Source organism: Petaurus breviceps, unplaced genomic scaffold, assembly GCF_028583685.1.
Source record: "Petaurus breviceps papuanus isolate PSGF00001 unplaced genomic scaffold, PetGlider_PUasm1.0 454, whole genome shotgun sequence".
NCBI lineage: Eukaryota > Metazoa > Chordata > Mammalia > Diprotodontia > Petauridae > Petaurus > Petaurus breviceps.
In genome coordinates this window covers 848250-875547 of record NW_027186342.1, presented here as the reverse complement: position 1 = coordinate 875547, position 27298 = coordinate 848250, and the positions used below count along the sequence as shown (strand labels likewise).

Here is a 27298-nt window from a genome sequence, read left to right as displayed (position 1 = left end):
GGTTGTATCCCAAAGAGATCATAGAAGTGGTAAAAAGACCCATATGTACAAAAATATTTATAGCAGCTCTTTTTGTGGTAGCAAAGAATTGCAAATTAAGGAGGTGCCCATCAATTGGGGAATGGCTGAACAAGTTGTGGTATATGCATGTTATGGAATACTATGTGCAATAAGAAACGAGGAACAGATGGACTTCATATTTACCTGGAGAGGCTTATACGAAGTGATGCTGAGTGAGAAGAGTAGAGCCAGGCAAAATTTGTACACAATTACAGACACAACGTATGTGTGACGACCAACTTTGATAAACTGGCCTCTTCTCAGCAAACCAGAGTCATAAGTCAACCCCAAAAGACCCATGATGGAGAGAGATGTTTACATCCAGAGAAAGAACTGTGTTTGAACCCAGATTAAAGCAAACTACCTGCTCTTTTTCTTGTTTGGTTTTGTTTCCTCTTTCCTGTTCTTTATTCCATCTGATATGATCCTTCTTTATAACCTGACCTATGCCTAATATTAAAGTATTTACAGATACTATACTTGATTGTATGCTGCCATGGGGGGGGGGGAGAGGGGAGAGGGAGAGAAAATTTGAAACTCAAGGAATTGTTGTAATGAATCTTGTAAACTAAAAGTAAACAAATTAATAAAGATAAAAAAAAATGAAATTCAAATCACCAAACATTTATTAGGTATCTATTATGTGCAGAGAGTGACAATATGGCTTAGAGGGTAGGGCTTGGACTCAAGAGAGACCTGGGTTCAATCCCAGCCTCTGACATGTATGAGCTGGGTGACACTTAAGCCCCCAATGCCCCACTCAGTTCTCAGTCTGTAAAATAGCTTCTCAGCTGCAATGGGTCTTGGTAGAGGCAATTCCCATACAATGAAACTATAAGTCCAAAAAAAAAAAACTACCTTACAAGATTGTTATGAGGGTAAAATGGGATGTCTATAAAGTGCTGTATCAATGAGGTAATGCACAAAAATGCTATAAAAATGTCAGCTATTGTTCTTTTCATTTCTATAAAAAAGAGAAAATGCATTTTGCCTTCCTTCCCTCTTTCCCCCTCCATACCCATACAAAGAAAACACATTTCTAACATTTCATGGCTATGTCCTTGAATCAGCAAATCAGGAACTGTTCCATTCCGTTCTACATCAACCATTTTGAAAATGGTAACAACATTGTCCTTTTTCTTGCCTACACTACCCCAACAGTAAATAATAATTCTACAAAGGAAATAAGTGGATTAAAGTTTATTCTAAAAAGTGCTCAAGTTTCTGTTTGGATGTTGACAATGACTGGTTGGTGGTAGGGGCCATTATGGGCTGTATTCTGAAGAGAATATGGTTTCAGATTTAATATTTTTAATGCCAGTATTACAACTTTGTGGTTTGTTTAGAAATTTATCAGAAAATTATCATTATTATTTATTTATCATATTATTTATTATGAAAATTACTCCAATACTCAAAATCTCTTTCGGGCTCAATTTCCTCCTCTTTGAAATAAGTATAATAATAACAATACTAGTAATCTGTTGTGATGGTTAAATGAGATAACATATGTAAAGTGTTTTGCAAATATTAAGGTATTATATATAAACTTTGTGGTGATGATGGTGATGATTATGATGCCCTACTTAACTTCTCAAATAGTGACTTCCCCATCACTCTGAGTGTTCATGCAGAGATACTTGTCACTTGTCATGGATATAATAGAAAGGATTCCTACTTAGGTAGAGACTAGAGCAGATAACCTCTGATGTACCTTGTAACTCTGATTCAATTCAATCCAATTCAATAAGAATTTATGATGTACCTTTTATGGGTTAGGCTGTGTGCTAGGCATGCAAAGACAAAAAGTCCTTGCCTTTGGGGAACTTGCATTCTATTCATGATGCAGTATGTGCACAAATATAATAGAAAGCAACTTGAGGAAGAAGGCTCTTACTACCGGGGAGGGGAAGATTTCAAGAGTTGATCCTTGGAGAATCCAGAGAAGCAAAAGAGAAGAGAGTGTATGCTAAGTACGGGGCAGGCTTGCTTGAATATAGGGACATGGGATTTTAGGTGGAGTAGTGGATATTTCCCTGGGCTGGGGCTTGGAGTCTGGAAGACAGTTCAAATCCAACCTCAGATATTTACTAGCTGTGTGGCTCCAGGCAAGCCTTGATTTGTCTCAATCATCTCTACTATAGAATTGGAACAGGTGTGATAATATTTGTAAAGCGCTTAGCACAGTACCTGACACATAGTAGGTGCCTAATAAATGCTTCTTTACTTATTTCCATCCAGTTTGCAGTCCAGTTTGGCTTCAATGTAGTCTCTTAAGGGAAGTAATAGGAAACAAGACTGGAAAAGTGTTAGGTACTTAGATTGTCTAAATAACAGGCTGACATTTATATTTTATTCTATAGGAAATGGGGAGCTAGGGAAAGTTTTTGAGTGGGGGAATAACAATCAGATATGTACTTCAAGGTTATTTCAGTAGCAATGCGGAAGATATATTGGAGTAGGGAGAGACTGGAATCATGGAGATAAATAGAAAGTGATTCCCATGAGGAAAGAGGTGATGAGGTGATGTCGGTGTGAGTAGAGATAAGGGGAAACATTGAGAGATGTTATGATGGTGGAATCAACAAGATTTTGCACTTGATTAGATATTGGATGTGAGGACAAGGCAAGAGTCAAGGATGCTTTGAAAGTTACAGCACTGGCTAACCAGGAACAATGGCAGTGCCCTTAGTAGAAGTAGGAAAGTTTGGAAAATGGTATTTGGGAGGAGTGAGGCATAGAGAGAGATGGAACGATAGGAGACTGATCTGATAAAGGAATGTCAGAACTCTTGATCATGGAAATGGTGCACTTGTAGGTTAGATGGCAAGATCCAGGGTGGGGCAATTTCTGTGTGCAGCTGAGGCAGAGTGAAGCAGTAGGTCATAGGAGAGGAGCCAATTGAGGCTAGGGTATTTGGAGGCCTTTGTCATATCTTGAGCTTTTGAGAACCCAAGGTTATCTACACGGCATTATGAAGAATTGAAGTAATTTGTCATCATCATCATCATCATGCTCACCGTGTGACTTCATCAGCAGGGAACTCTCCTGAGGAAATTCCTTCTACCAATGCAGTTGGAACCTCTGGCCTTAGAGAGTTGCCTAGGAAACTGGGAAGTTAAGTAACTTGACCAGGGTCATATAGCCAAGCTGTATTAGAAACAGGACTTGAACCCAGGTGTTCTTGACTCCTAGGTCAAATCTCTATCCATCTACTATGCCTTGATGACTCTCTTTATTGTTAGGATGACTAATAATTCTTTACTTTTACCTAGTGTATTTTTCTTGTCAAAGGATTCTCATATTTACTATTTCATTTGATTTGGGACTGGGGAGATATTCAACAGTATGGGGTGGTCTCACAGAGCAGAGGATCATAGCATCGCTGATCTAGAGTGGGAAGGGGCCTTAGAGGTCCTAGAGTCCAGTTCTCTCTTCTCACAGATAAGGAAACTGAGGCATAGAGTGGTTAAGCCACTTGCTCAGTCATACAAAGCTACTAAGTGTCTGAGGTGATATCTGAACCCAACTTTTCCCGACTCCATGGCCAACAGTGCTTCTTTAAAAGGCTTTTGCCTACTAGTATGGGAGTGAATTTTTGTGAAACCCCTGGAAATTCTCACTCTGGTGACGTAACTCTAGGGGGTTCTTCCCAATATGTTTTGGGAAAGTTCTCTCATTATGTCTACAACTTAGGAAATCCATTCAGATATTGAGGTTCCTCCTTCCTAAATTTTTTATTTCCCATGTCCTGATGTTTGAAAACATCTCCAGCTCCAGAAAAATTGACACTCTTGCTATAGGGGTTAATACTTTATTGGGAATTTGACTGTAAATATCCCATTGCTGGATATTCCTTTGGTCTCCTTCCTTCCCAGTTGAACTGGCTTCCGAAGTGGTGACAGTGCACTGGGATTAAATTTTGCCATATGAATAGAAATGGCTTGAGGCATATTTGCAGAAAAGAGGCTTGATCTGCTTGAGATAAATGAAGTCACTCCTGCTCCTGGTTCTTGGCCACCATTTCAGGTCTCCCTAGGGCTTTACTAATGATCTCCAAGCAGAGCAAAAACCCTATTGAATTAGGAGGGAGAAAGAGTTTAACCCTCCATCTTAACTAATAAGTTTCTAGATCTTGGTTGAAGGAGTGACAACTGTGTGAAGACAATAGTTACAATGAATGTGTTAGCATCAGGCATCAAGCAGGTTAGGGGGTGGGGTGGAAGAGTCAATGCTCCTTGAAGCCTGGAAGTCAGGACAGAAGAGCATTATGACTATTCCTGCCTCATCCCTTGGTTATACAAAAGTCATTTATCTGAGATGAGAGGGGGGCAACTTCCTCCCTGAACTTTGAGATTATTTCTCCTGCAGGTGCCCCTTTCCCTCCATTAGACTATAAACTTTGAGGATAAAATTATGTCTGTCTTTGCTCTGGATTCTCCCGTTCCTCCTAATGCTCAACATTATGGGTTACCCAGCCCAAGGTGTTGGCTGCCTGGTTCTGCTATTGTTGGCTTGGGGACATGTTTGGGTCCCAGGGCACCTGTGGATTGTTGAGAACAGGGTGGTGGGTCCTGTTGGGGATACTTGCCCAGACATGCCACAGTTTGTGGGTGTTCTACAAGAAGAGCAGGCTTGGGCATGGAACTCTGGCTTTGGGGATACCCATCTGTCTTGTAGGTTTCTGAGGATACTGCAGGGAAGGAGATGGATTGGGGTACCACTATGGTGGTAAGTTATAAGGATAGGGGAGACTGATAGATTGGGAGTCTCCTGACCATCACTGTGGGGCTGATTCCCTGAAATTACAGCCTCCCTCCAAAAAAAGGAAATTTTCCCTAGGAGGAAGACACCGCTCTTTGTCAAGTATTTTAGGGTTTTTTATGGGGTGGGTGAGACTTTTCTTTTTTTTTTTCTGGATAGGGTACAACATCCCCCAAGCTGAACTTTCTACATGTTTATGTCATATGAAGACCAGACAAAAATACTAGGAATATTTAGAGAGGAGAGGAGAAGGCTTCGAGGAAACGTGGCAGCTACTTTTAAATAAATGAAGGGCTATTATATGCAAGAGGGATTAGAAGTAAAAGTAGTTCTGTGACTAGAAGGAGAAAGACACAGGTGAAAGCTGAAGAAGCAAATTTAGGTTCCAGGAAAAGAAAGCTTCTGAATAATCAGAGATATTTAAAAGTGAAATAGGCTGTCTCCAGAGGCAGTGGGTTCCCTCATCTTGGAAATCTTTAGGTGTAGACTGGGAGACCAATTGTTTGCTAAGTTACAGAGCTGATCTGTTTTCCAAACATGGGTTGGACTGGACGGCCAATTTTCAGATTATTTGATTCTTTAAACTGGACATTTTCTTTTTCTTAATAAGTATTTTTTTCCAGTTACACATTAAGATAGCTTTCAACATTCATTTTTGTAAAATTTTGAGTTCCAAATTTTCTTCCTTCCCTCCTCCCCTCTCCCACTCCCCAAGATAGCAAGCCATCTGATATAGGTTATACATGTACACTCATGTTAAACATATTTCTTCATTAGTGATATTGTGAAAGAAGAATCAGAACAAAAGGGGAAAGCCATGAGAAAGAAACAAATAACATAACAAAAAAGGGAAAACTAGTGTGCTTCGATCTGCATTCAGACTCCATAGTTCTTACTTTGGACGTGGAAAGCATTTTCTTGAATCCTTTGGAATTGTCTTGGATCGTTGTATTGCTGAGAAGAGTTAAGTCTATTATAGTTAATCATCACACAATGTTGCCGTTACTGTACACAATGTTCTCCTGGTTCTGCTCACTTTACTCACTATCATCTAAGTCTTTCCAGGTTTTTCTAAATCTGCCTACTTATCATTTCTTATTGCAAAAGAGTATTCCATTATATTTATATACTGCTACTTGTTATGTCAGCCCCAATTGATGGGCATCCCCTCAATTTCCATTTTTTTTACCACAACAAAAAAAAAACTACTATAAATAATTTTTGTATATACATGGGTCCTTTCCTCTCTTTTATGATCTCTTTGGGATACAGACCTACTAGTGGTATTGCTGGATCAAAGGGTATGCACAGTTTGGTTGTCCTTTGGGCAAAACACCTAGAAATTTTTCACAAATGGTTTTCACTTTGCCTACTCACCTTACTACTCTATTCCCTCAAGGAAAGTATATTTAAAGGACTTTGATGTCAGCTTTGTGGAAGCACCAACTTAGGTCTTTGATTTTCCTTTCTTGTTTTCTTCCTATCTTCCGTTTCTCCTGCCGTTTCTTGGGACTTGCCTTTCCTCTCTCTCCCTTCCTTCCTTCCTCTCCTTCCAGCCTCCTGTCTGTGTCTCTGTCTCTATCTCTTGGATTCTGCCTCCCTCTACCCCCACCTCACTATTTCCCCTTTTGCCCATTTCTCTCTTTCCCTTGTTTTCCCCAGTCCACAGACAATACAACTCTGCTTATTATCTTTCTCTGATTTCATTCTGTTTCCTGGGGGCACCAGTACTTTCTCTGACTCTAAGGCTTTTGTCTTTTACTTTTTCTAAACTCTTCGGCTTACAGCATCACTGAAACCCTTAGGCACCAGTTTCCTGGCCCTTCTTTGTCTCTGAGATTGCCTGGTTCTCTGGATTCAGAGATTCCTTGGATCTGGGCCCTGTAGGCCTTCCCCCCCTCCACCTCCCTTCTTCTTTTGCCTCTGCTGAATGCCAAGTTTTGGTTTTCACTTCTCTTTTCACTCCTTGTCCCCTGCTATCAACCCTAAGGAGCTGTGGGGAAGTGTGATGCAGTGGAAAGCAGGCTGGATTTGGCATCCTTAGACTGGGGCTGGGACACACCCATGTGAGCTCACATTACCTCTTGGTTTCAATTTCTCATCTCTAATATGAGGAGAATAGGTGACCGCCAAGGTCTCTGCTAGCTCTAAATCTAGACTCCTGTAAGAGGGATATTCCATTATTTTGCAAGGGGAGAAAGAATGTACCAATTCCAAAATTATTCTAAAGGTAAGGCAATTCAATGAAAATGGAAACCATAGAATTCTAGAACTCTGGACTGCCATAATTGGATGGCACATCACAGCTAAGAGGCTCCCTATTACCTCCAGGATCAAATACAAAACCCTATATTTGACATTCAAAACCCTTCATAACCTAGCTCCCTCCTCCCTTTTCTGTCTTCTTACACCTTACTCCCGGCCATGTTCTCTGATCCAGTGACATTGACTTCTTGGCTGTTCCATGAACAAGATACTCCATCTCTTAGCTACAGGTATTTTCTCTGGTTGTCCCCCATGTCTGGAATGCTCTCCATCCTCCACTTCAACTAATTCCCTCTCTGATTTTCTTTAAGTCCCAAGTAAAATTTCATTTTTTACTGGAAGCCTTTCCCAACCCCTCTTAAGCCTTTCCTCTGTTAATTATTTCCTATTTATCCTGAATTTAATTCTCATTGTATATATTTGTATGTTGTCTCTCCCATTAGATTGTAAGCTCCTTGAGGGCAGAGGCTGTCTTTTACCTATTTTAGTATCTCCAGTACATATCACAGTGCCTGACACATAGTAGCTGCTTAATAAATGTTTATTGATTGATTGAATTTAGTTATCTATAATTTTCTTACCTAACCATAGTAATCTATATGCCCTCCTGGCCACCAAAGAGAAAGGCATCTTCTGCCTTAGGACACCCCTACATTGATTTGAGATTTGCCCAGTTGAGGGCTTTGGTCCATTGTAATCTTGTGTATCACTCAAGGCAATCAGGATACAATTGAATTGCTGGTCAGGTTTTTGGTATTTCTCCCACATTATAATCTAATCATTTCCCTTAATTGAATTTCTTCCCTTCTCCACCCCAAAGAGGGAGGGGAAAGGAGTTATCACAAACAATTAATTTTTCTTATCACATCAAAATTAAAATACTATGCCACTGGGAAAACTGAGCTCTGTCACACCTCCCCTTTCTTTCACTTTTCTTATTTTTTCTTCCATTCTCTGCCTTGTACAGACCCTTGATCTCACCATAAGCTCTGTTGCTTTTTAGTGTGACTTTGGGAAGTCGTTTCATTTTTCTGAGCTTTGGTTCTCCCATTTGAGAGCTGGATCTCAAATTCTGCTTCTAGTGTCAAAGGGCCAACCTGTGTAGGAAATTAGAAATCCTGGATAAGGAGGTTGGATTTGATTGGGTGGGTGGGTGGGTGAAGCTGCCCTCTCCCTCCATTCCTTCATCACCTCTTGTCCCACTCCTCTGTCTCTAAGGTTAGTTGCCAACTATTTTGATGCTTTCCCCACTTCATCCTATAGCTCTGGGGCTATACCCATTTGAATTCCAAGGCCTCCCTTGATAAGCTTGCACCTCTCTGCTGTGAAGGTTGGCCTGTTGAATGTTTTCCTTCCTTTGCCACCACTGAAGTCCACTTTCTTCAATCCCCTTCCCATGCCCTTGCTGTGCCCATTAGAGCTCCATGCCAATATGGCTCCCATATTAGGAATGCACTCTCTCCCTGCCTCCATCACTTAGACGGCTTCCTTTAAGATTTAGTCCAGGTGCTACCTCCTAAGGAAATCCTTAATTCCCAAGGCTCTCTTCCTCTCTTCTCAAGTAAGTTTGTACTTAGGTATCCATTTGCCTTTTTTATCCCTGTGTAGAATGTAAGTTCCTTGAGGTCAGGGGATGCTTTTCTTTTTTGTCTTTGGATGCTCAGAACCTAGCATAATGAGAGCAAGTCCTGAGGTAAAATGTTTTTAGATGAAACTGTGCAGGGAGTCCTGGTTCCCTCCCCCAACCTAGATTGATCCAGGGAGCCTGCTGGCAGAGGTGTGCTTGGAAAATGTGTTGGGGGAGTGCTAATTAATCACCTCATCAGCTTATCCTGAACCCCGACACCTCCTGCCACCTGAAAGTGTGATCTGGGTGAATGATAGCTGCCTAGGGCCTCACCCACTTGGCAATCTCAGATTTAGGGCTCGGGAGACAGGCTGGGTGAGTTTGGGCCCTTAACTGACTTATCTTTTCTCTTTTCCATGGGGGTGAGGTGAGGGAGAGAGATGCACGAGAGTTCCTGTCCATAGAGGATCTGGGGAAGTGGGATTCAATGACCAGCCATAAGCTATGTCATTATGACTGCTTCCATCTTTGATCTGAAGGAATCTTGGGAGATCACATGGGCTTTGGCCCTTACCGACTCTGTGACCTCAGGATACCTACTCTGCCAGCCTTGCAGAACTGCTGTGGAGGAAGTGCTTTGCAAACTGCAAAGTCCTTTACTGTTATTATTAGATCTCCCATCCCTTTACCTCCATTGCTAGCCTGGGTGGATAGCCCTGGACCCTAACCCTTCTACTCTGCTCTCTTCTGTTACAAATTCTTGGCAACAAGCTACTGCTGCTGTCTCTTATTACAAACACATAGACATTTCCTTCGGGATCCCAATATTGTCCCGTGACAAAGTTCTTCCTTTGGTCTGATCTAAATCCCACATTAGGCACACCATTCTAGCTTGTGGGGATGGAGAGTGGCTGGGTGCCCTTTTCCATAGACCCAACTGGTAGAATCACAGCTATGCTGGTAGCTTTCCTCCAACCTCTATGAATAAGTGACAACAAAAATTGGGATTTCTTCCTCTTCACTCCCCTCTCCCAACCCCTCCATATTCTAGGAGACATGGACAGTGAGTATATGGTATCTTAAGATGACAGGGCCCCCCACTGAGCAGGGAGCAGGCCAAGACCAAACATATAGCTTCATTCTTTGTAACTCTTGCTCTCTTATCACAGTGCATCAAATTGCTTGTTCTTGGGGCCAGAGCCTTGGTGCTGGATGAGTATGATCTCCAAAGCTTCTCTTAGTCCTGCTTTATTTTTGTAGGGGTGGGGAACCTACAAACTTGAGGCCACACAAGGTCCTCTAGGTCCTCAAGTGCAGCCATTTGCCTGAATCCAAGTTTCACAGAACAAGTCCTCTCAATAAAAGGATCTGTTCTGTAAAATTTGGACTCAGGCAAAAGGGCTGCACTCGAGGACCTAGAGGGCCCCACCCCTGGAATCATATTGCCTGACCTATGATGTCCTATGAATGCTCAACCATTGATATAAAATAGTGCAGTTACATAATACTAACAGTGATGATAACAGCTAACATTTATATAGCTCTTATTGTGTGTCAGACACTGCTAAGGGCTTTACAAATATAACCTCATTTGATCCCCACAACAACCCTGGGAAGTAGGAACTCTTAGTTTTCCCATATTACAGATGAGGAAACCAAAGCAGAGATTAAGTGACTCTGGTTCACACAACTAGTAAATGTCTGAGGCTGAATTTGAACTTAAGACAATATCATCTTTAATCCCGAGACTGATGCCAAGCACCAGACTTAGAAGAACTCCCTTTTTACTAAGTTTTCTGAGAGCTGAGGAGTGACAATTGAGTGTTTTTGTTTCATGGGTCTTCTCTTCCGATTTCTGTAGGGGTACAAGTGAATTATTATTGGGAAAGATGTTAGAGTTAATGATGTGGTCACTAGAGGAACTCTCCTTACCTATAGTTATTTTAATAGAGTAGAACATGTCTATAAGAAATTAAAAATAAGATTTACTATGGATCAGTCAATAGCTGGAAGTTCATTGTGCACTAAGACATTGTTTCCCAGATTCATGGCATTTATTAGCTTCAGTGAAGAAGGAATATTGGACAACAAAAGTTACAGCCTCTACTCATGAGAAAAATATACTCCAGGCTAAAAATACAGATGTTTGAAAGACCATGTAGTTAACTATACATTGGCTCCATGGTGTAGCGCCAATGCAATATTTACAGCACCCATGATCATGATAAAGACTATGACTATAAGTATCACATGACTTTTAATCGCAAAATATACCAAACTCTCCAGATAAAGGATAGAACTGAACCATTTATTTAGACATCAGAAAACCGAATCCCCAAATCAATAAGCTAATTCCATCATAGTACCAAAGATATTCAGAAGCCATAATAACACTGAGAGCCACAGCATCCTTCAGTCTTCCCACAAACCAATACAAGATCAATATCTACTCACAAACCTCTCTATCTCCTTGCCTCAACCTCCTCTCTCTCTCACTGTCTCTCTGGCTCTGACCAGCTTCCTGTGGGCTCTGCTTCCCTTCAGCAAATTCCCTCCATCACAGGCTCCATGTGACTACATTCAGCCAATTGGGGGGGGGGCAGAGTTTATTTTCAAAGCAGGGGAGGTCTTCAAACTTCCCCCTAGGTCTATTAGGGGGCAGGGAAGATCTTCAAATTCCCATTCCCATTACACATGACCACATAATTCATGTTGGAAGAGTACAATAGATTATATGTATAAAATCTGAAATTTTGAGAGCAGGAAGAAGCAAAAGAAATAATAACAAATTAGGGCAAGAATGCCTAAATTCTAATTCTTGTTCTGTCACTAACTTGTAGCTGGGTTGCCTTGGGCAAGTCATTTTCCTTCTTCAAGCCTCGGTTCTTTCATTTATAGAAGGAGGGGTTTGGAGTAGATGACCTCTATGTAGTTTTGAATTAAAAAATTCAAACATCTGTTATTTGTTTCTTTTTTAGAAAAACTTAAAAGAAATATTACATCTGCCTATCTCCACCGGGCTAGAAGTGTAGGTACTCCTCACAAGCCCAGTCCCACTCTGATCCAGTATGGAAACATTGACCTGTTCCATTTCCATCTGGTTTGCCATTCCTTGAGCATTCTGCTGGTCCCCTGCATCTGGGTCCCACCATATTAATTGTAAGCTCAGTATAAACACCAGACTGACTTGATCCATGGAAGATCAGAACTCAGGTTCAAGAGACACGACCCCTTTTCAAGATTTAAGGACAGAGCATCTGGAAGATGAGGACAGGAGGCCAGAAGGGCATCTGAAACCTCATGTAGTTTCTTTCTTGGGATACTTTCATTCTTGGGAACACCCTCCTCTCTGCCCCTGTTTTAATTATAGACTCTGCTTCACAAACCTCCTTTTCAGGAAGCCTTCCTAGACTATCCCCAATTCCCAACTCTGTCTTCCTTTCTGTCCCTATCCCTGGAGATAGTTCTGTCCAGGGTGCTCACCAACGTAGGCAGAGCATGCCCTTCCCTCTCCTCCCTCCCTCCCCGAATTTTTCCTTCTCTTTCCTGGTTGAGGATCCAAGAATAGATTTATGTACCCAGAATCACAAGGGTACACCTTTCTTGAAGGAATAGCTAAAGATCATGGCTAGCAGGTAAGTGTAAAGAAGGCAAATGGAAACTCAGTATTGTCCATTGGCCCAGACCTCTCTCTTTCTTAGGATGGCTTCTACTTTTCATCTGTGTCTAGTCATCAAGATTTCTTCTTTTATGATATCTGTTCTTTGTCCTCTTTCTGCACCTCTTGGTGGATGTGGTCTTTTTGGCCACGACTTTGCTCAATAAATCCTAGAATCTCAGTGTATTACAATTGGAAAGCACATTTAATTTATTTTTTCAGAATTTTTTTAAACATGTGAAGTCATGCAAAACATATTTCTACGTTAGACATGTTGCAAAAAAAAGCAAGAAAAATGAAGAAAGTGAAAAATATGTTTCAATCTGCACCCAGAGTTCACCAGTTCTTTCTTAGAATGTGGATAGCATTTTTCATCCCGAGTCCTTTGGAATTATCTTGGATCATTGCATTGATTATCATTACAATATTATTGTTATTGTGTACACATTCCTGGTTCTTCTTATTTCACTTTGCATCACTTCATATAAGGCCTCCCAGGTTTTTCTGAAACCATCATCATTATTATTTCTTATAGCACAATAGTACTCCATCACAATCATATACTACAGCTTATTTAGCCATTTCAAAATTAAGGTCATCCACTCAATTTCCAATTCTTTGCCAACACAAAATGAGCTGCCATAAGTATTTTTGTACATATGGGTCATTTCCCTTTTCCTTTGATCTCTCTGGGATACAGACCTAGTAGTGGTGTTGCTGAGTCAAAGAGTATGCATGGTTTTATAGTCCTTTGGGCATAGTTGCAAATTGTTCTCCAGAATGGTTGTACCAGTTCACAATTTCACCAATAGTGTATTAGTGTCCCTATTTTTCCACATGCTCTCCAGCATTTGCCATTTTCCTTTTTGATCATGTTATCCAATTTGATAGGTATGAAGTGGTACTTTGGAGTTCTTTTAATTTGCATTTCTCTAATCAGTAGTGATTTAGAATACTTTTTCACATCACTATTTATAGATTTCATTTCTTCTCTGAAAACAGTTCATTTCCTTTGACTACTTATCAGCTGGGGAATGACTCTTATACATTTGGCTCAATTATATATATTCTTTAGATATGAGGCCTTTATCAGATAAATTTGCTTGAAAATCTTCCTGCCCCCAAGTTTCCTGCTTTCTTTCCAATTTTGGCTACCTTGGTCTGTGCAAAACCTTTTTAATTTCATTTAATCAAAATTATTCATTTTATCTCCTGTGATCTTCTCCACCTCCTGTTTGATCATAAGCTCTTCCCTTATCTATAGATCTAACAAGTATTTTTTCCATGCTCCTAATTTGCTTAAGACATCATATTTTATTCCTAAATCATGTACCTATTTTGACCTTATCTTGGTATATGGTGTGAGATGTTGGTCTATGCCTAGTTTCTGCCAGTCTGCTTGAAAAGTGCATTTTAGTCCAAGCCCCTAATTCCTCCTCCAATTTTATAGATGAGGAAACTGAGGTTCAGAAAGATCAATTAATTGACTCCAAATTTACTGGCTACCTTTCCAGGCTTCTTACACTTTATTCCCCTCCATGAACTCTGCAAACCCAGTCATATTGGCACACTTGCTGTTCCTTGAATACACCACTCCAACTTCCATTGCTGTGCTTTTGCATCGAAATGCTTTCCCTCCTCACCTCTGTCTCATGCATTAGCTTTTTTCAACACCCAGTTCAAATATCACTTTCTGCAGGAATGCCTTCCCTAGTCCCCTCAGCAGTTAAAACCTTCCCCTCTACAGTTACCTTCTGTCTACTCTGTGTATTTTTTATTTTTTTAATATTCCCATTTATATAAACATTATCTCCCTCATTAGAATGTAAACTCATTGGGAGAAGGTCCTGTTTTTGCCTTTATTTGTGTCCCTAATGTTCAGCATAGTGTCTGGCACTCAGTAGGTACTTAATAGATAATTGTAGATTGATTGATTGTCTATAGCCAGCTTTCTATGATCTACCCCAGTGGAAAAGCAAAACCGATAATAATCAAAAAGAGATTTCTCTTTGGTTTGCAAATGATCTATCTGACTTTCTACTACTTGACTGACCTTGCTAATTTGATTTGGTTCATGTGAATGCTAGCATAAACTTGTATTTCCTTGAACTTACATTGGCTGATAATTGGGGTATGTAGAACCCACTAGAAATGTATTAGGGTTTGGAAAAAGTGATAGGTGGGTGTGGAGATCTGGCTGCATGTCAAGGGGATACAATGAATTTATGGGGATTTCTTTACCCAGCATTTTCAACAGTTTGTCATATATAGTAGTTTCTTATTAAAACTCACTGTGAGTGGAAGTGGGGGTTGGTAGTTGGGACTTAGTGGGAACAAGAAGCTTAGAGACATCAAGAGCTTTCTTAAAGGTCACAAAGAAAGATGGATTTGGGTTTGGTTACAGAGTATAGTCATGTATATTCTATGATTTATCCTTATGATAACTCTGTGGGAATGTACATAGTGTTTTTAATCCCCATTTTGGGGGTTAGGTGACTGAGGGTCAAAGAAATTGTGGGACAAAAATCCAAGGCTTTGACAGTAATAATAACCCTAGGACAGGGGTGGGGTGGGAAGGAGAACGCAGGGTACCTACCAAACATCTCCAGGGGATTCTTGTTCCAGAAGCCCCAGCCCTAGCCATTTCAATTCGTGTTAAAAGATGACCAGGCACCCCCATAACTTGCCCCAGTTTTCAGGGCACATTTCCAAACAAACAACTTTCTTGGGGAGTTGCTTGGAAAAAATGACTTAATGTTTAGGGGGAAATTACAGAAGAGTTTTCAGCAACCAGATCCTGGGTGATCATTTCAGTCGAATCTCTAAACAGGTAGGGAGAGATGAAAGATAAATGAGCGAGTTAGGGAAGTTTGTCTGCAATGGAGTTTTTGCAACTCCTAGGTATTAGTTTTGAACCAGACTCACTGCTGGCAGGTAAACCAAATATTATTCCCCTCCCAAGGGTTGAAGAATGGACCCAGCCCAATTGCATATATAAGGGGCAGTGCCAGTTTTCTTGTCAAAGGAGTTGTGCCTTCGTCCCACTCTGATCTCCTCCTCTTCCTTCCTAACAGGGCCTCTTCTCCTTCTACCTGTCTCTCTGGATGCTTGAGAAACAATGAGCCGGCAGTTCAGTTCTAGGTCTGCCTTTGGACTGGGGAGAAGGCATGTTTACAGTGCCAGATCCTCTGGGGCCTTTAGTGGCAGAAGCCTGACCGGTGGTGGGGCTGTGTGCCGCATAGGTGGGAGGTGTGGAGGAGGTGGTGGTGGTGGCTTTGGGGGTTACAGTCGACTTAGGGGCAGTTACAGCAGCCAAAGCCTCTATGATCTGAGTGGGAGCAGGAATATCTCCGGCGGCCTGGTGGGGGATGGAGTCAGTAGCTTTTGGCAGAGCAGAGGAGGCAGAGGTTTTGGAGGTGGCGGTGGTGGGCGAGGCTTTGGGAGCAGGAGTTTTGGGGGGGGTGGCTTCGGGGGTGGTGGCTTTGGCCTTGGGGGTTTTGGTCCTTCCTGTCCCCCGGGGGGTATTCGTGAGGTGACCATTAATCAGAGCCTCCTTCAGCCTCTTGGTGTGGAGGTGGACCCTGAGTTTCAGAAAGTAAAAAGTCAAGAGCGGGAGCAGATCAAAGTTCTCAACAACAAATTTGCTTCTTTCATTGACAAGGTAAGTTCAGGAAGCGATAGGGGGAGGGGCCAATTCCTGGGACCTGTGTGGCCAATGGGGGGACAACAGCACAGGCCACCCTACAGTGAATAAGTCTGCTTGTTGTCTCCCCCCTTTGATTGTGAGCTCCCAAAGGGCAGGGATTGTCTTTTGCTTTCTTTGTGTCCCTAAGGAAAGGCACATAATAGGTGTTGAACAGATGCTTTATTGACTGACTGACTATTTAGCATTAGTCTGGCAGTTGATTATAGGATCCTAGATCCAGAATCAGAAGGGACATTGGAAATTATGGAGTGCAGCCTGCTCATTTTATAGATGAGGGAAACTGAGGCTGGGAGAGGTTGAAAGGTTTGTTCAGTGTCACAGAATTGCTAAGTGTCTGAGGTAGTATTTCAGACTCCAAGTCTAATGCCTAATACACTACACCAGATTTTGAGACCTGAGGGGAAACAATTCAATGCTGTAAAATCTCAGTTATTCTTCTAGGAGATGCTTTAGCTTTGCTCCTCCCTGCTACCCTTGGGGAAGGGAAGGGCATAATCCATGGGGACTTTAGGGGTCATCTCAACCCCCCCCCCACTTTCCTCCTCTTCAAAATAAGAACCTTGGACTAGATGATCTCTGAGGTCTCTTTCAGCTCTACAGAAAGTATTTTTTTTAAACCTGGGATCCATAAAATTCTTTCTTTTTTTTTTATTTTTGGAGGGGAGAAGGAAAGGCAATTGGGGTTAAGTGACTTGCCCAAGGTCACATGGCTAGTAAGTATGTCAAGTGTCTGAGGTCACATTTGAACTCAGGTCCTCCTGACTCCAGAGTCAGTGCTCTATTTACTGTACCACCTAACTGCCCCTATAGACATTTCTTAAAAAAAAAAATTGTAACTGTGCTTCAGTATAAATGCTTCCCTTTGTAATCCAATGTATTTTATTTTATGCATTAAAAACATTATCCTGAGATATCCAGAACAAGTTTAAGGATCCCTGCTCTAGAAACTATGATGGTCTGTCAGAAAAAAAAAAAAAGACCTGGTTTCCCGCTCCCATCCTCTTTCCTGCAAGGTTGGGAAGATCTGATGGGGCATCAGATGGTTGGCCCAGCAAGTACCTCTGGCTGCATATAACAGTTACCATATAGTTTATGAGTCTTATTGTGTGCCCACCTTCAGATCTTTAAGGGCCAATGATGTGGAATCACGAGGAAAGAGAATTTCTTTTTTCTGCATCTTCCCCTTCCTCCTAGGACTATCAGTTCTAATCCCATTTTGTGCCTGGTTATAGAAGAGAAATCATTAAATGCTTTGGCAGCCTAGCAACTATTTCCCTTTTCCTCTCCTTCCACTCTGTGAGCTGGGACTCGTCATTGGGCTGCTGCACCACTCTTGGGAGGATTCCCAGAATGTGAAGATGACTCTTTTTCTCTTCCTGGCTATGGTGCAATGAAGAAGCAGAGATCTGGAGAGGTTCAATCACTTCCCAGAGAAGCTCTGCCACTTTCACTGAGTCCATACAGCATGAGAGTGTTAGAGACTAAACTGAGAACCAGCTCAGTTTATTAACTGTACTTGGAAATGTGGATATGTCTATCTGTATTTCAACAGCAGGATCCCAAAGACAGGGGTGGAAGAGAGGAGAGCAGACATTGCGGCAGAAGGGGTTGGGGGAGGATATAGGAGCATATGGAAAGGAAAAGTCTATTGGATGTTACCTTCTTGGTTACTTTAGGTTTCTACTACTTTCTACTCCTCTTCTTCCTCCTCTTCTGCCTTCTGGTTCTTTGAATTTCTGCTGGTTTCTCCTTCTCCTCCCCCTCCTTCTCCCTCCTTTATCTCCCTTCTTCCTCCTCCCTCCTTGTCTCACTTCCTCCTCCTCACCCTGCTCCCCCTCCTCCTCTTCCTTCTTTTTCTCCTCCTCCTCCAGATTGTCTCCCTTCTTCCTCCTCCTCCCCCTTCATCCCCCTTCCTCCTTCTCCTGCTCCTCCTCCCCTCCTTCTCTTCATTTTCTTTCCCCTCCTCCTCCTTTCCCCCCACTCTTCCTTTTTCTTCTCCACCTCCTTCTCCTTTACCAAAAGTTATTCTTTCATAGGTAATTAAGCTGTAGACAGAAGACAGGCTAGCCTTGCTTTGCAATCTCATGCCTCAACTATTTGATGTTGACCAAAACAGTTTCTTAAAAAATTCTCTGTTACTTCTTACCATTCCACAAACATTTTATTGAATATTGTGTGTAAGAACCTTGTGCTAAGTAGTGAGGGGATGACATCCTGAGATGAACTAAGCTGCAAGGTCCTGGAGGGCAGGGTTTAAGTCTGTTTTTCTTTAAATCCCTCTCCGTCCTCATCCCTCACCCCATGCTTCACACAGTGTTGTAGAAGCACAGCCGCTCTGGTGTTGATTAGATCTAATCTCTCCACTCACTGGAAAGAAGGTTGAACTTGGGCCTCTATTAAATGGATCTCTATTAGAATCTCTGTGATTTACTAGTTGTGGGATGTTTGGCAAGTCTGTTTACTCTTGATGGCCTCATTCTCCTTCTCTGTAAAAAGACAGAGGATTAGAATAGATGATCCTGAAGTTTCCTTATCAGTTTTGACATTCTTCCTGTGAGTAACTGCAAGATAAAAATAGGTTGTGGGGAACTGGAATTTCTCACAGAGTATTTTTGTGAACTCTCTCCCATAAAAACAAGTCATACTGACACCACCCTTAGAAGCCTCTTGCTTAATCTCTTTTCCCAGTGAAATAAACAAGAAAGGGAATCATGGGAGATTTTCCTCTCTGGGAATTTTTTTTTTTCTGTCTCCCAGCCATAATCAGTACACATCTAGCCCCTCACCATAAGAAACTTCAGATCTAGGGGCTTCCAAATGTTCTCTGAGCCTAGAAGTGTTGTGGAATTTTGCTTGAGATGGGTGTCTACCATTGCCACCTTCAATAACAAATGGTTTGCCAGTTAGTCTCGATCCTTTGGAAGGAGGTGGCCTGATGGGAATTGGGAAGAGCCTAGGAGAATGTGGAGAGGTGGGCACATTCTGGACCCTGCTCAGACAGGGGAGTGGTCATTTACTGCCCTGTCTGACTAAAGGTGAATTAGCAAGGCATGAAGATAGGTCAAAATACAGAGCTGAGGGGAAAGAGGAACGTTTGGTGGGTAGCCAGTGAGAACAGATAGTATGGACAGTTCCCATACTCAGTAACAAGAATAATGCCTCTCATTTCTTTGTTTTCTATATATTTTCTTCACAATAACCCTGTCAAGTAGAATAAGTTATACTGTTTTTATAGGGGAGAAAAACCATTGGATGAATGAATGAATGAAAGAGCATTTATTAGATGTTTACTATGGGTCAAATAATGTGCCAGGGATACAGATAGAAAAGTGAGACTGTGATCTCAAGTGACTTCCAGAAAACATTTCAGGGGTTCGGTTGTAGGACTGATGACAAAGTCCAGGGCTCCATGCTACAGTAACTCTTTCATCATTCAGGTACGGTTCTTGGAGCAGCAGAACCAGGTACTGCAGACCAAATGGGACCTGCTGCAGCAGGTGAAGACCTCCACCCGGAGCAACAACCTGGAACCCATCTTGGAGACCTATATTGCTGAGCTGAGGAGACAGCTGGATGGCCTGAATGGCGAGAGATTGCGTCAAGATTCGGAGATAAGAAACATGCAAGACTTAGTGGAAGATTTTAAGAACAAGTGAGTTTGGGAGCCCAGAGTGGTAAGAGGGTGAGATGGGGACTTTCTATATAAGGGAGAGAAATTTGGCTTTGGGGAAGTACTAGTTGTGTGACTTTCTGTAGGTCATCTCTCCTTTCTGAGGCTTAGTTCTCACCTATAGAATGGACATAACCCTTCCTGTCTTACCTATCTCCAGGACAGTTCTGAGGGTGCAACAAGGTAATGTAAGTAAGCAAAACTTCATAACCCAAAGTATTATATACATGTTACTATACATCCATTAAAGTAACAGCTCTGAAACCCCATCATGTCATGAAGGCTACCCCACATTATCAATGCAAGTAGATCGCAAATTCTGTTAGCTGCTACCAAGTTAGAAATGACTCTGTATGTCTTATTAGAGGACCAATCAGAGAGACCCTTCACCAGGCTGACTGCAACAAAATGAATTTTTCAGGCAGATCAACACAGAAACTTGGGGGTAGAAGGTTTTTTGATGTACATTGGTGGGGAGAGTTTCCTCACTGGATTTGGGAGGCAGAAAGAGCTGAATTAAAATCTTGCCTCAGCCTCTTAATAACTGTTGTGACCATGGGGGCAAGTCCCTTAACCTCTCTCTGCCTCAGTTTCCTCATCTGCAAAATGGGAATAATAAGAGCACCCACCTGTCAGGGTTGTTGTGAAGATCACATGAGATAAAGAGCTGTGCTAATTATAAAGCACTATATGAATGTTAGCTGTTATTATTAACCTTTGGTACTATTATTAGCTGTGGTAATGACAGTACAATAATACCTACAAATGACATAACTATCCAATGTTCATCTCAGATTAGCATTCTTCTGCAACTTGCCCCATTTATGAACTACATCCCATGGTGGGTGCTTATGAAACTCATCATAATAAATGTCCTAGAATCAGATATACATCTATAAATATGTCATAGTAATAATTAATGTACATTGGAGTGCTTTGTAATTACCCAATTATATAGTAGTAATAGTAACCCAACACTTTCCAAAACTACAGTTGACATTTTTTTTAACATTAACAGCATGACATAGTGGAAAGGATGCTAGATTTATTTATTTTATTTTATTTTTTTTAAGCAATCGGGGTTAAGTAACTTGCTCAAGGTTACACGGCCAGTTATTTCTGGGTGTGGTGCTGACTGTCTGAGCCCGGGATTCGATCTCCAGGTCGTCCCAACACTGGAGCCGGTGCTTTTACTCGCTGAGCCACCTGGCCGCCCCTAAGCAATTGGGGTTAAGTAACTTGCTCAAGGTTACACGGCCAGGTGTTTCTGGGTGGGTGCTAAGTGTCTGAGCCCGGGATTCGATCTCCAGGTCAGTCTGACACTGGAGCCAGTGCTCTTACTCGCTGTGCTACCTGGCCGCCACAAGGATGCTAGATTTAAATGGATAGAGGAGTAAAAGAAACATTTAGTAAGTGCCTGCTATACACCATGCACTGTGCTCTGGGCACTGGGGATACAAATATAAAAGTGACACAATCCCTGCCCTCAAGGAGCTTACATTCTAATAGAGAGAGAGAGAGATCACATGTGTTGAGGAGTGGTGCCTAGGGATGGAAGGTTTGGTATGGAGAGTCACAGGGATGGTGAGTGGAGTCCTAATTTCTATTTTCAGTTCTAATATTGACTTGAATATGGTTTCCAGAATAAGAGTGACTCACATAGGGTCACATAACTAGTAAGTGTCTGAGGCTGGATTTGAACTAGGATCTTTCTTATCTTGGGCTTAGCCCAGAATGCCACCTAGCACCCTTGGTCTGGAGAAGATGCATCTGACTGTTCATACTTGAAGGGGACACCTTAAGGATCCTGGATTTTCTCATTTATGGTTTTCTTGCACCTCTCTGCAGGTATGAAGAAGAAATCAATAAGCGGACCAATGCTGAGAATGATTTTGTCGTTCTGAAGAAGGTGGGTGGCCAGAGAGGGCTAATGGGCCATTTGGAGAGAGACTGGAGGGTGGGGCCAAGAGTGAGCATTGTGGACATGAGTAGTGAAGGGGTTTGTACCAGACCATGTCAAAGGATTTTGAGCTAAAAGGTACCTTTGATGTGGTCTGGTACAAACCCCTCCCTGCCTCCAATACATGAGGGAGTTGAAGCCCAGAGAACTGTAGTGATTTTCTCAAGGCGTTCTCAAGAACACAGGTCTTCTGACTCTGAATCGAGTGTGTTTTCCCTACATTACAAGTAACTGAAGGGAGTTCTGGGATACCCTTAGCTTCCTATTCCTGTGGTCCTGGATTATGCCAGATGCCTGGAGGCAGGGGAATGAACAAATTAGCCTCTGAAGTATCACTGACATTCAAATTATGTCAGCTCCTTGGAAGAGAAAAGTTGAATCTTGGTTCACTCTGAAGGTGGAACATATGAAAGAGAGACTGTTTTAAATCTCTTAATTCTTATCTCCTGAGAGTTACATTGGAATCGCTAATGATCCTTTTGGTTATTCATGATCCAAGGAGGGTGGAGACTGCCCAGCTAATGAGATTTAGGCTGAGTTTAGCATTACAGTTGGGCCAAATAAGTGGTTCACCTTTCTGCTCCCCAAGGCCAGATCTTGGGTCATTGCAAGTAGTCACACTGGCAGATCTGAGACTCCATTCCTTTCCAGAAGTTCTTATCTCTACCCTCAGGTAAAAGTCCAGCAAGTGGAAAGTTAGGAAGACAAGGGTCTTGAGTAATCCACAGTTTACCGATTAATATTTAAGAAATGGCTATGAGGTAAAAAATATCTCTACTTTTTTTGTTCAGGATGTGGATGCTGCCTATATGAACAGAATTGACCTGCAGTCCAGAGTGGACACACTGCTCAAGGAAATGGACTTCTTGAAGTTCCTGTATGAAGCGGTAAGGTCTCTATCTACAGGAAGTCAGTTTCTTCTCTTGTCTAAAATTATGAATGTGGCATGATTCATTGGAGGAGTCTCAGTCCTTAGGTCCTCATCTGCTCTTTGGGAGTGGCACTGGATTTGTGCTATAAGAGAGAACAGGAAAAGCTTTCTGAGTATTAAAGATGGATATTGAGATTGGGGTGATATTTTTACTTTTCTCTAGAAATCTTTAAAAACCTAAACAAAACTTTAAATCTTGGTTAGATTAGGAGTGGTCCTGTCTGATAGTCATTGGTTTATTTCAACTTAAATTCAATTCAACCAATATGTATACGTATACGTATGTGTATATGTATGTGTGTATGAGTATGTGTAGGCGTATGTATATGTGTATGTGCATGTGTATATATAGTTTAAGTATCGTATAAATTTCTCAGTATATCTCTTCTCCTTCTGACAATCATCCTTTATAACCAAGAATAAAATAAAAAAAATCATTTATTAAGCACCTACTCTTGTAAATAGTGACTAGGAATCTATACAAAGAGAGATATGGCGGTGTTCTCTTCTTAAAGAGTTCATATTCTGTGGAGGGGAGAAAACCATGCACACACATAACTATGATGCATGGGAGAGTGAGGCAAGTAAAGGAGGGGTCCAGACAAGGGCTCCGAGAAGGGAAGAGTAAAGGGAATGCTTCATGGAGGAGGTGATCCCTGAGTTAATCCTTGAAGGAAAAGGATGGATTTGAACAGATTAAAGATGGGGAATGGCATGACTAAAAGTACAGAAACATAAGACTAAATGATAACAGGGCATGGAGATAGTTCAGTTTGGCTAGAATACAGAATATGGTAAAGGAAGGTGGCATAAGATTGGAAAACTAGGTTGGAGACACATTGTACAGGACTCTTCTTCAAGAATAAAGGACAAACGGGGGAGGCTAGGTGGTGCAGTGAATAGAGCACCAGCCCTGGAGTCAGGAGGACCTGAGTTCAAATCTGGCCTCAGACACTTAACACAAAAACTAGCTGTGTGACCTTGGGCAAGTCACTTAACCCCAATTGCTCTCCAAAAAAGAAAAAAAAAAAATCAAGGGTTTATATTTGATATATGATTTATATTTGATAGACAGTAGAGAGACACCTCCCAAACTTTATGCAGATATGTCCCTGTATGCAGATCTTTGTCTCTGTTGTTGAGGTAGGGGGTAACTAAAGACAAGAGGCTATATGATTCCTGCCCTCTGGGAGCTCCCATTCTGCTGGAGGAGTGGGGTACATACTTAGGGTACACATAGAGAAAATAGAATCACAGGTAGGTAGCAAAATGAAACTCTACAGAAGGTTTTATGTACTTGTTGAGAGGGGTTTAGAGGGTAGTGCTGCTAGCAAAATTGGGGAGACTGGGATCTAGGTATGGAAAGCTTCCTGGAGGAGTATGGAAAGTGTCCTTGGGGGGAAGATGGAAGCAAAAGTTGAGCACCCAAAAAGCAGTCTCTCTCTCTCTCTCTCTCTCTCTCTCTCATAGGAATTGTCCCAGATGCAGACGACCACCAGTGACACCAATGTCATCCTCTCCATGGATAACAACCGTAGCCTGGATTTAGATAGCATCATCCAGGAGGTCCAAGAACAATATGAACTAATTTTCCAGAAGAGCAAGGCTGAGACTGAGGCTAGATACCAGGATAAGGTGAGTGGCCCCACAGCCCAAGACCTGTCTGTACCTTGGTTTAAGGGTCAAAGTGAAACAGGCTCTCTCAAATGCCCCATATATTTATGCTTAAGGTGGGGTCAATTGAGTAAAGAGCAGAGAAGTTGAATAGGTTAAAATAATAGAAATCTAAATGCAGAGTCCTCCACCTTCAGACCCTTGCCATAAACACTGTGGGAAATTCAGAGGGAAAAAGAAATATACTTGCTGTTCTTGAGAAACTACTAGTCTAAAAGGGAAGATGGACATATGTCTAGGACAGAGACAGAACCACAGAGATATAGAAAAAGAAGAAAATGCAAATTAAGTGCATTGGGGTCCATAAATGCTGAGGTTAGGGGAGTGGTGGCTTGACCAGAGCCATGTAAGTTAGTTGGGGAAGGTTTCTTGGAGGAGTGAGTAATAAGCATGGGTAAAAATTTGAGGGGAGGGTCAGACTAGAGGAATGACTCATGTAAAGACCCAGAGGTGGGAGAGGTTGGTGAAGGTGGGGGAGAAGGAGCAAAATTGCCTGACTGGAGTGGAGTCTGAGCCCAGGAATCATGGGATGTAAGAATATTCAGATGGGCTATGGAAAGTGGGGGACAACTCTAGGTTGAAGGCAATCTTGGATAGGGCATTTAGGTAGTTGTCCCTTAGAAAGACTGGGTCTGATTCCCAGGCTTAGGCTTAAGGTACACAGAGTGAGCTGTCATTGAGTATGATGTGGTCTCTGATCCCTAGTACCAGGAGCTCCAAATTACAGCTGGCAGACATGATGACGACCTGAAGAACACTAAGATGGAGATTTCAGAGCTCAACCGGACTATTCAGAGGCTACAGTCAGAGATTGGAAATGTGAAGAAACAGGTAGGATGAGTTTCCAACTTTAGTTCACAAAATGGCCCATTCCTGCCTTCCTTCCTCCAAATAGATTTCAGTGAAATGTTCCTATTTTCCAGTGATCTTTTTCCTAGAATATCTACCCCAGGACAATGGGCCTGGCCCCCAAACAAGAATTGAAATGAGCTAATTCTTGCTCTCCAGGATAGGATTTGGTGACCCTCTTCCTTCCAAAGTCTATTTCACATTGATGGGCAGTATTTTTTAGGGATGAGGATGACAGCAGTGAAGGAATTAATTATGGTCACCTTGTAAAGCAAGAGGGAGAGTGTCTAAACACACAATGGCACTGAAGGAATCAATTCTTAGTTTTTTCCATGAAGGAGATGGGGACACAGAGGATCCCAAATAGGAAACATCAAAATATACCTATTTCTATTGGATTTGGGGTTGTGGTTTTGCCTTCATGTATAAACATGGGGGTTTTAAATGACATCTTTTTAGATAAGAGATGAAGCCATCTTGTAGGGGTACTGGCTTGGTTGGGAAGGGCTAGAAAGTCAGTAGAGAACTTTGTATCTTTTGGTTTCATCTGCTTCTCTTTATTCACTCTCTCTTCCCACCAACTTTGACTCTGAGATGGGAATGGACAGTTTCATCTTTTAGGAGCATGTAAAAACAGAGCTGCTCCTTCTCCCTGAAAACTATACATTTTACACATATGGAAGGAGCCAGGATATAGAGCATTTGGGTATCAAAAACATCCTCTTCTTCTGTTGAGCTGCAGGGCAGGGAAGTAGGTGCAAGGACATAATGACCAGCTAGGAGAAGAGAAGCTGTATAAATGATCCTTGCCCTCAGATTTAGTGAATTTAAATCCAGTTTCTAAGTCTTTTCTCCAGCTCTTCCCCAGACAATTTTGGGCACGTCAGTTCATGCCACTTGACCTCAGTTTCCTGCTCTGTAAAATGGGTACATTGGATGGGAGACCTCCAAAGTCCCTTAGCGCAAAGAATCTAGGATTCCGTGAATGGTGCAAGGGGCTACATCTTTGGCTCCCTTCCTGGTTTTTCTCTGGCACAGATTGGCCAAGTGCAGTCACTCATTTCGGATGCTGAGGAGAGAGGGGATCAAGCCCTCCAAGATGCCCAGCAGAAACTGCAAGATATGGAAGAAGCTCTCCATCAGAGCAAGGAAGAGATGGCCCGCCTTCTGCGCGATTACCAGGAGCTGCTGAGCACCAAGCTGTCCTTGGATGTTGAGATTGCCACCTATAGGAAGTTGCTGGAGGGAGAGGAGATCAGGTGGGCATGGGGTCAGCCAGGGACTTGTCTCAGGGAACTGGGTGCGCTCTTGGGAGGTCATTTTCTCCATTCCCCTGCCTCCAAGCTTTTCCAGACAGAGGAGACTCTTTCTAGCATCTTATGATCCATGAAGGAGGGCAGTGCTAACCTCTTTCAAACTCTCCAGTGTTCTTGGATAAGAAATTTTTCCTTGGGTCTAAGCTCAGCTCTTCCTACTTTAGGATGAATACATTATTCTCTTAGTCTCCAGGGCTAATGAAAAACAGTAGCCCGAACCCATTACCTGTATGGTGTGTGTGTGTGTGTGTGTGTGTGTGTGTGTGTAGTAAGATTGTACACCAAACAATTGAAGTTTAACTTAGGCTATGTCTTACAGAGGAGAGAGCACTGGACCTGGTGAGGAGAGCCAGGTTCTATTCTCCTTCAACCACTCATCGTGAACAAGCTATTGCCTCTCCCTGGCCCTCACTTCCCCCATCTATATAAAATTAGAAGTTTGTACTAAGCTGGCATTTAAGTTCTCTTACATCCCATGATTTCACCCAACCCTGATTTCTTTTTCCTTGCCTTATTTCTTTCTTAAGAAGCTGTGTCACTGGGCCAGGAAAATCTGGGCTTTGATGCTGCTTCGGACATTTACTAGCTGTGTGACCCTGGGCAAGTCACCTAATCATTCTGAACCTCAGTTTCCCTTCCTGTAAAAAAGGGATAATCATGACACCTAACAGGGTGTCATGGGGATCAAATGCTATGTCAGGTGCTTTATAAAACTTAAAATACCATATATTTGTGAATTACGTCTATTTCAGGTTTTGTGGGTCTGGTTGACATAGCTCTCTTTTGTTTTTCAGGATGTCAGGAGAATTTCAGAACCCTGTTAGCATCTGTAAGTAGCAGTGTGTGTATGTGTGTGTGTGTGTGTGGGGGGGGGTTGG

The 27298-nt window shown here is 42.1% G+C and overlaps 1 protein-coding gene and 1 long non-coding RNA gene across 5 annotated transcripts in view; one reads left to right on the top strand and one right to left on the bottom strand.

Moving 5' to 3' along the window:
- Positions 1-12496: 12496 nt before the first annotated feature.
- Positions 12497-17851, bottom strand: LOC138171626 (uncharacterized). Its single transcript, XR_011170925.1, has 3 exons — positions 17680-17851; positions 17135-17242; positions 12497-12818 (listed from the first exon to the last, which is right to left on the bottom strand). It is a non-coding gene; the product is annotated as an uncharacterized lncRNA (long non-coding RNA).
- Positions 15301-27298, top strand: part of LOC138171613 (keratin, type II cytoskeletal 1b-like) — a 28611-nt gene continuing 16613 nt past the window's right edge. For 3 of the 4 annotated variants that reach the window (XM_069101148.1, XM_069101147.1, XM_069101146.1), the window contains exons 1-7: positions 15301-15975; positions 19458-19672; positions 21539-21599; positions 22442-22537; positions 24052-24216; positions 24961-25086; positions 26143-26363. In XM_069101148.1, the coding sequence (XP_068957249.1) occupies positions 15433-15975; positions 19458-19672; positions 21539-21599; positions 22442-22537; positions 24052-24216; positions 24961-25086; positions 26143-26363 (1427 nt within the window). In that variant the 5' untranslated portion in view covers positions 15301-15432. Of the gene's footprint in view, positions 15976-19457; positions 19673-21538; positions 21600-22441; positions 22538-24051; positions 24217-24960; positions 25087-26142; positions 26364-27214; positions 27250-27298 lie in introns of all 4 variants that reach the window. The other variant, XM_069101149.1, reaches the window with a different exon arrangement.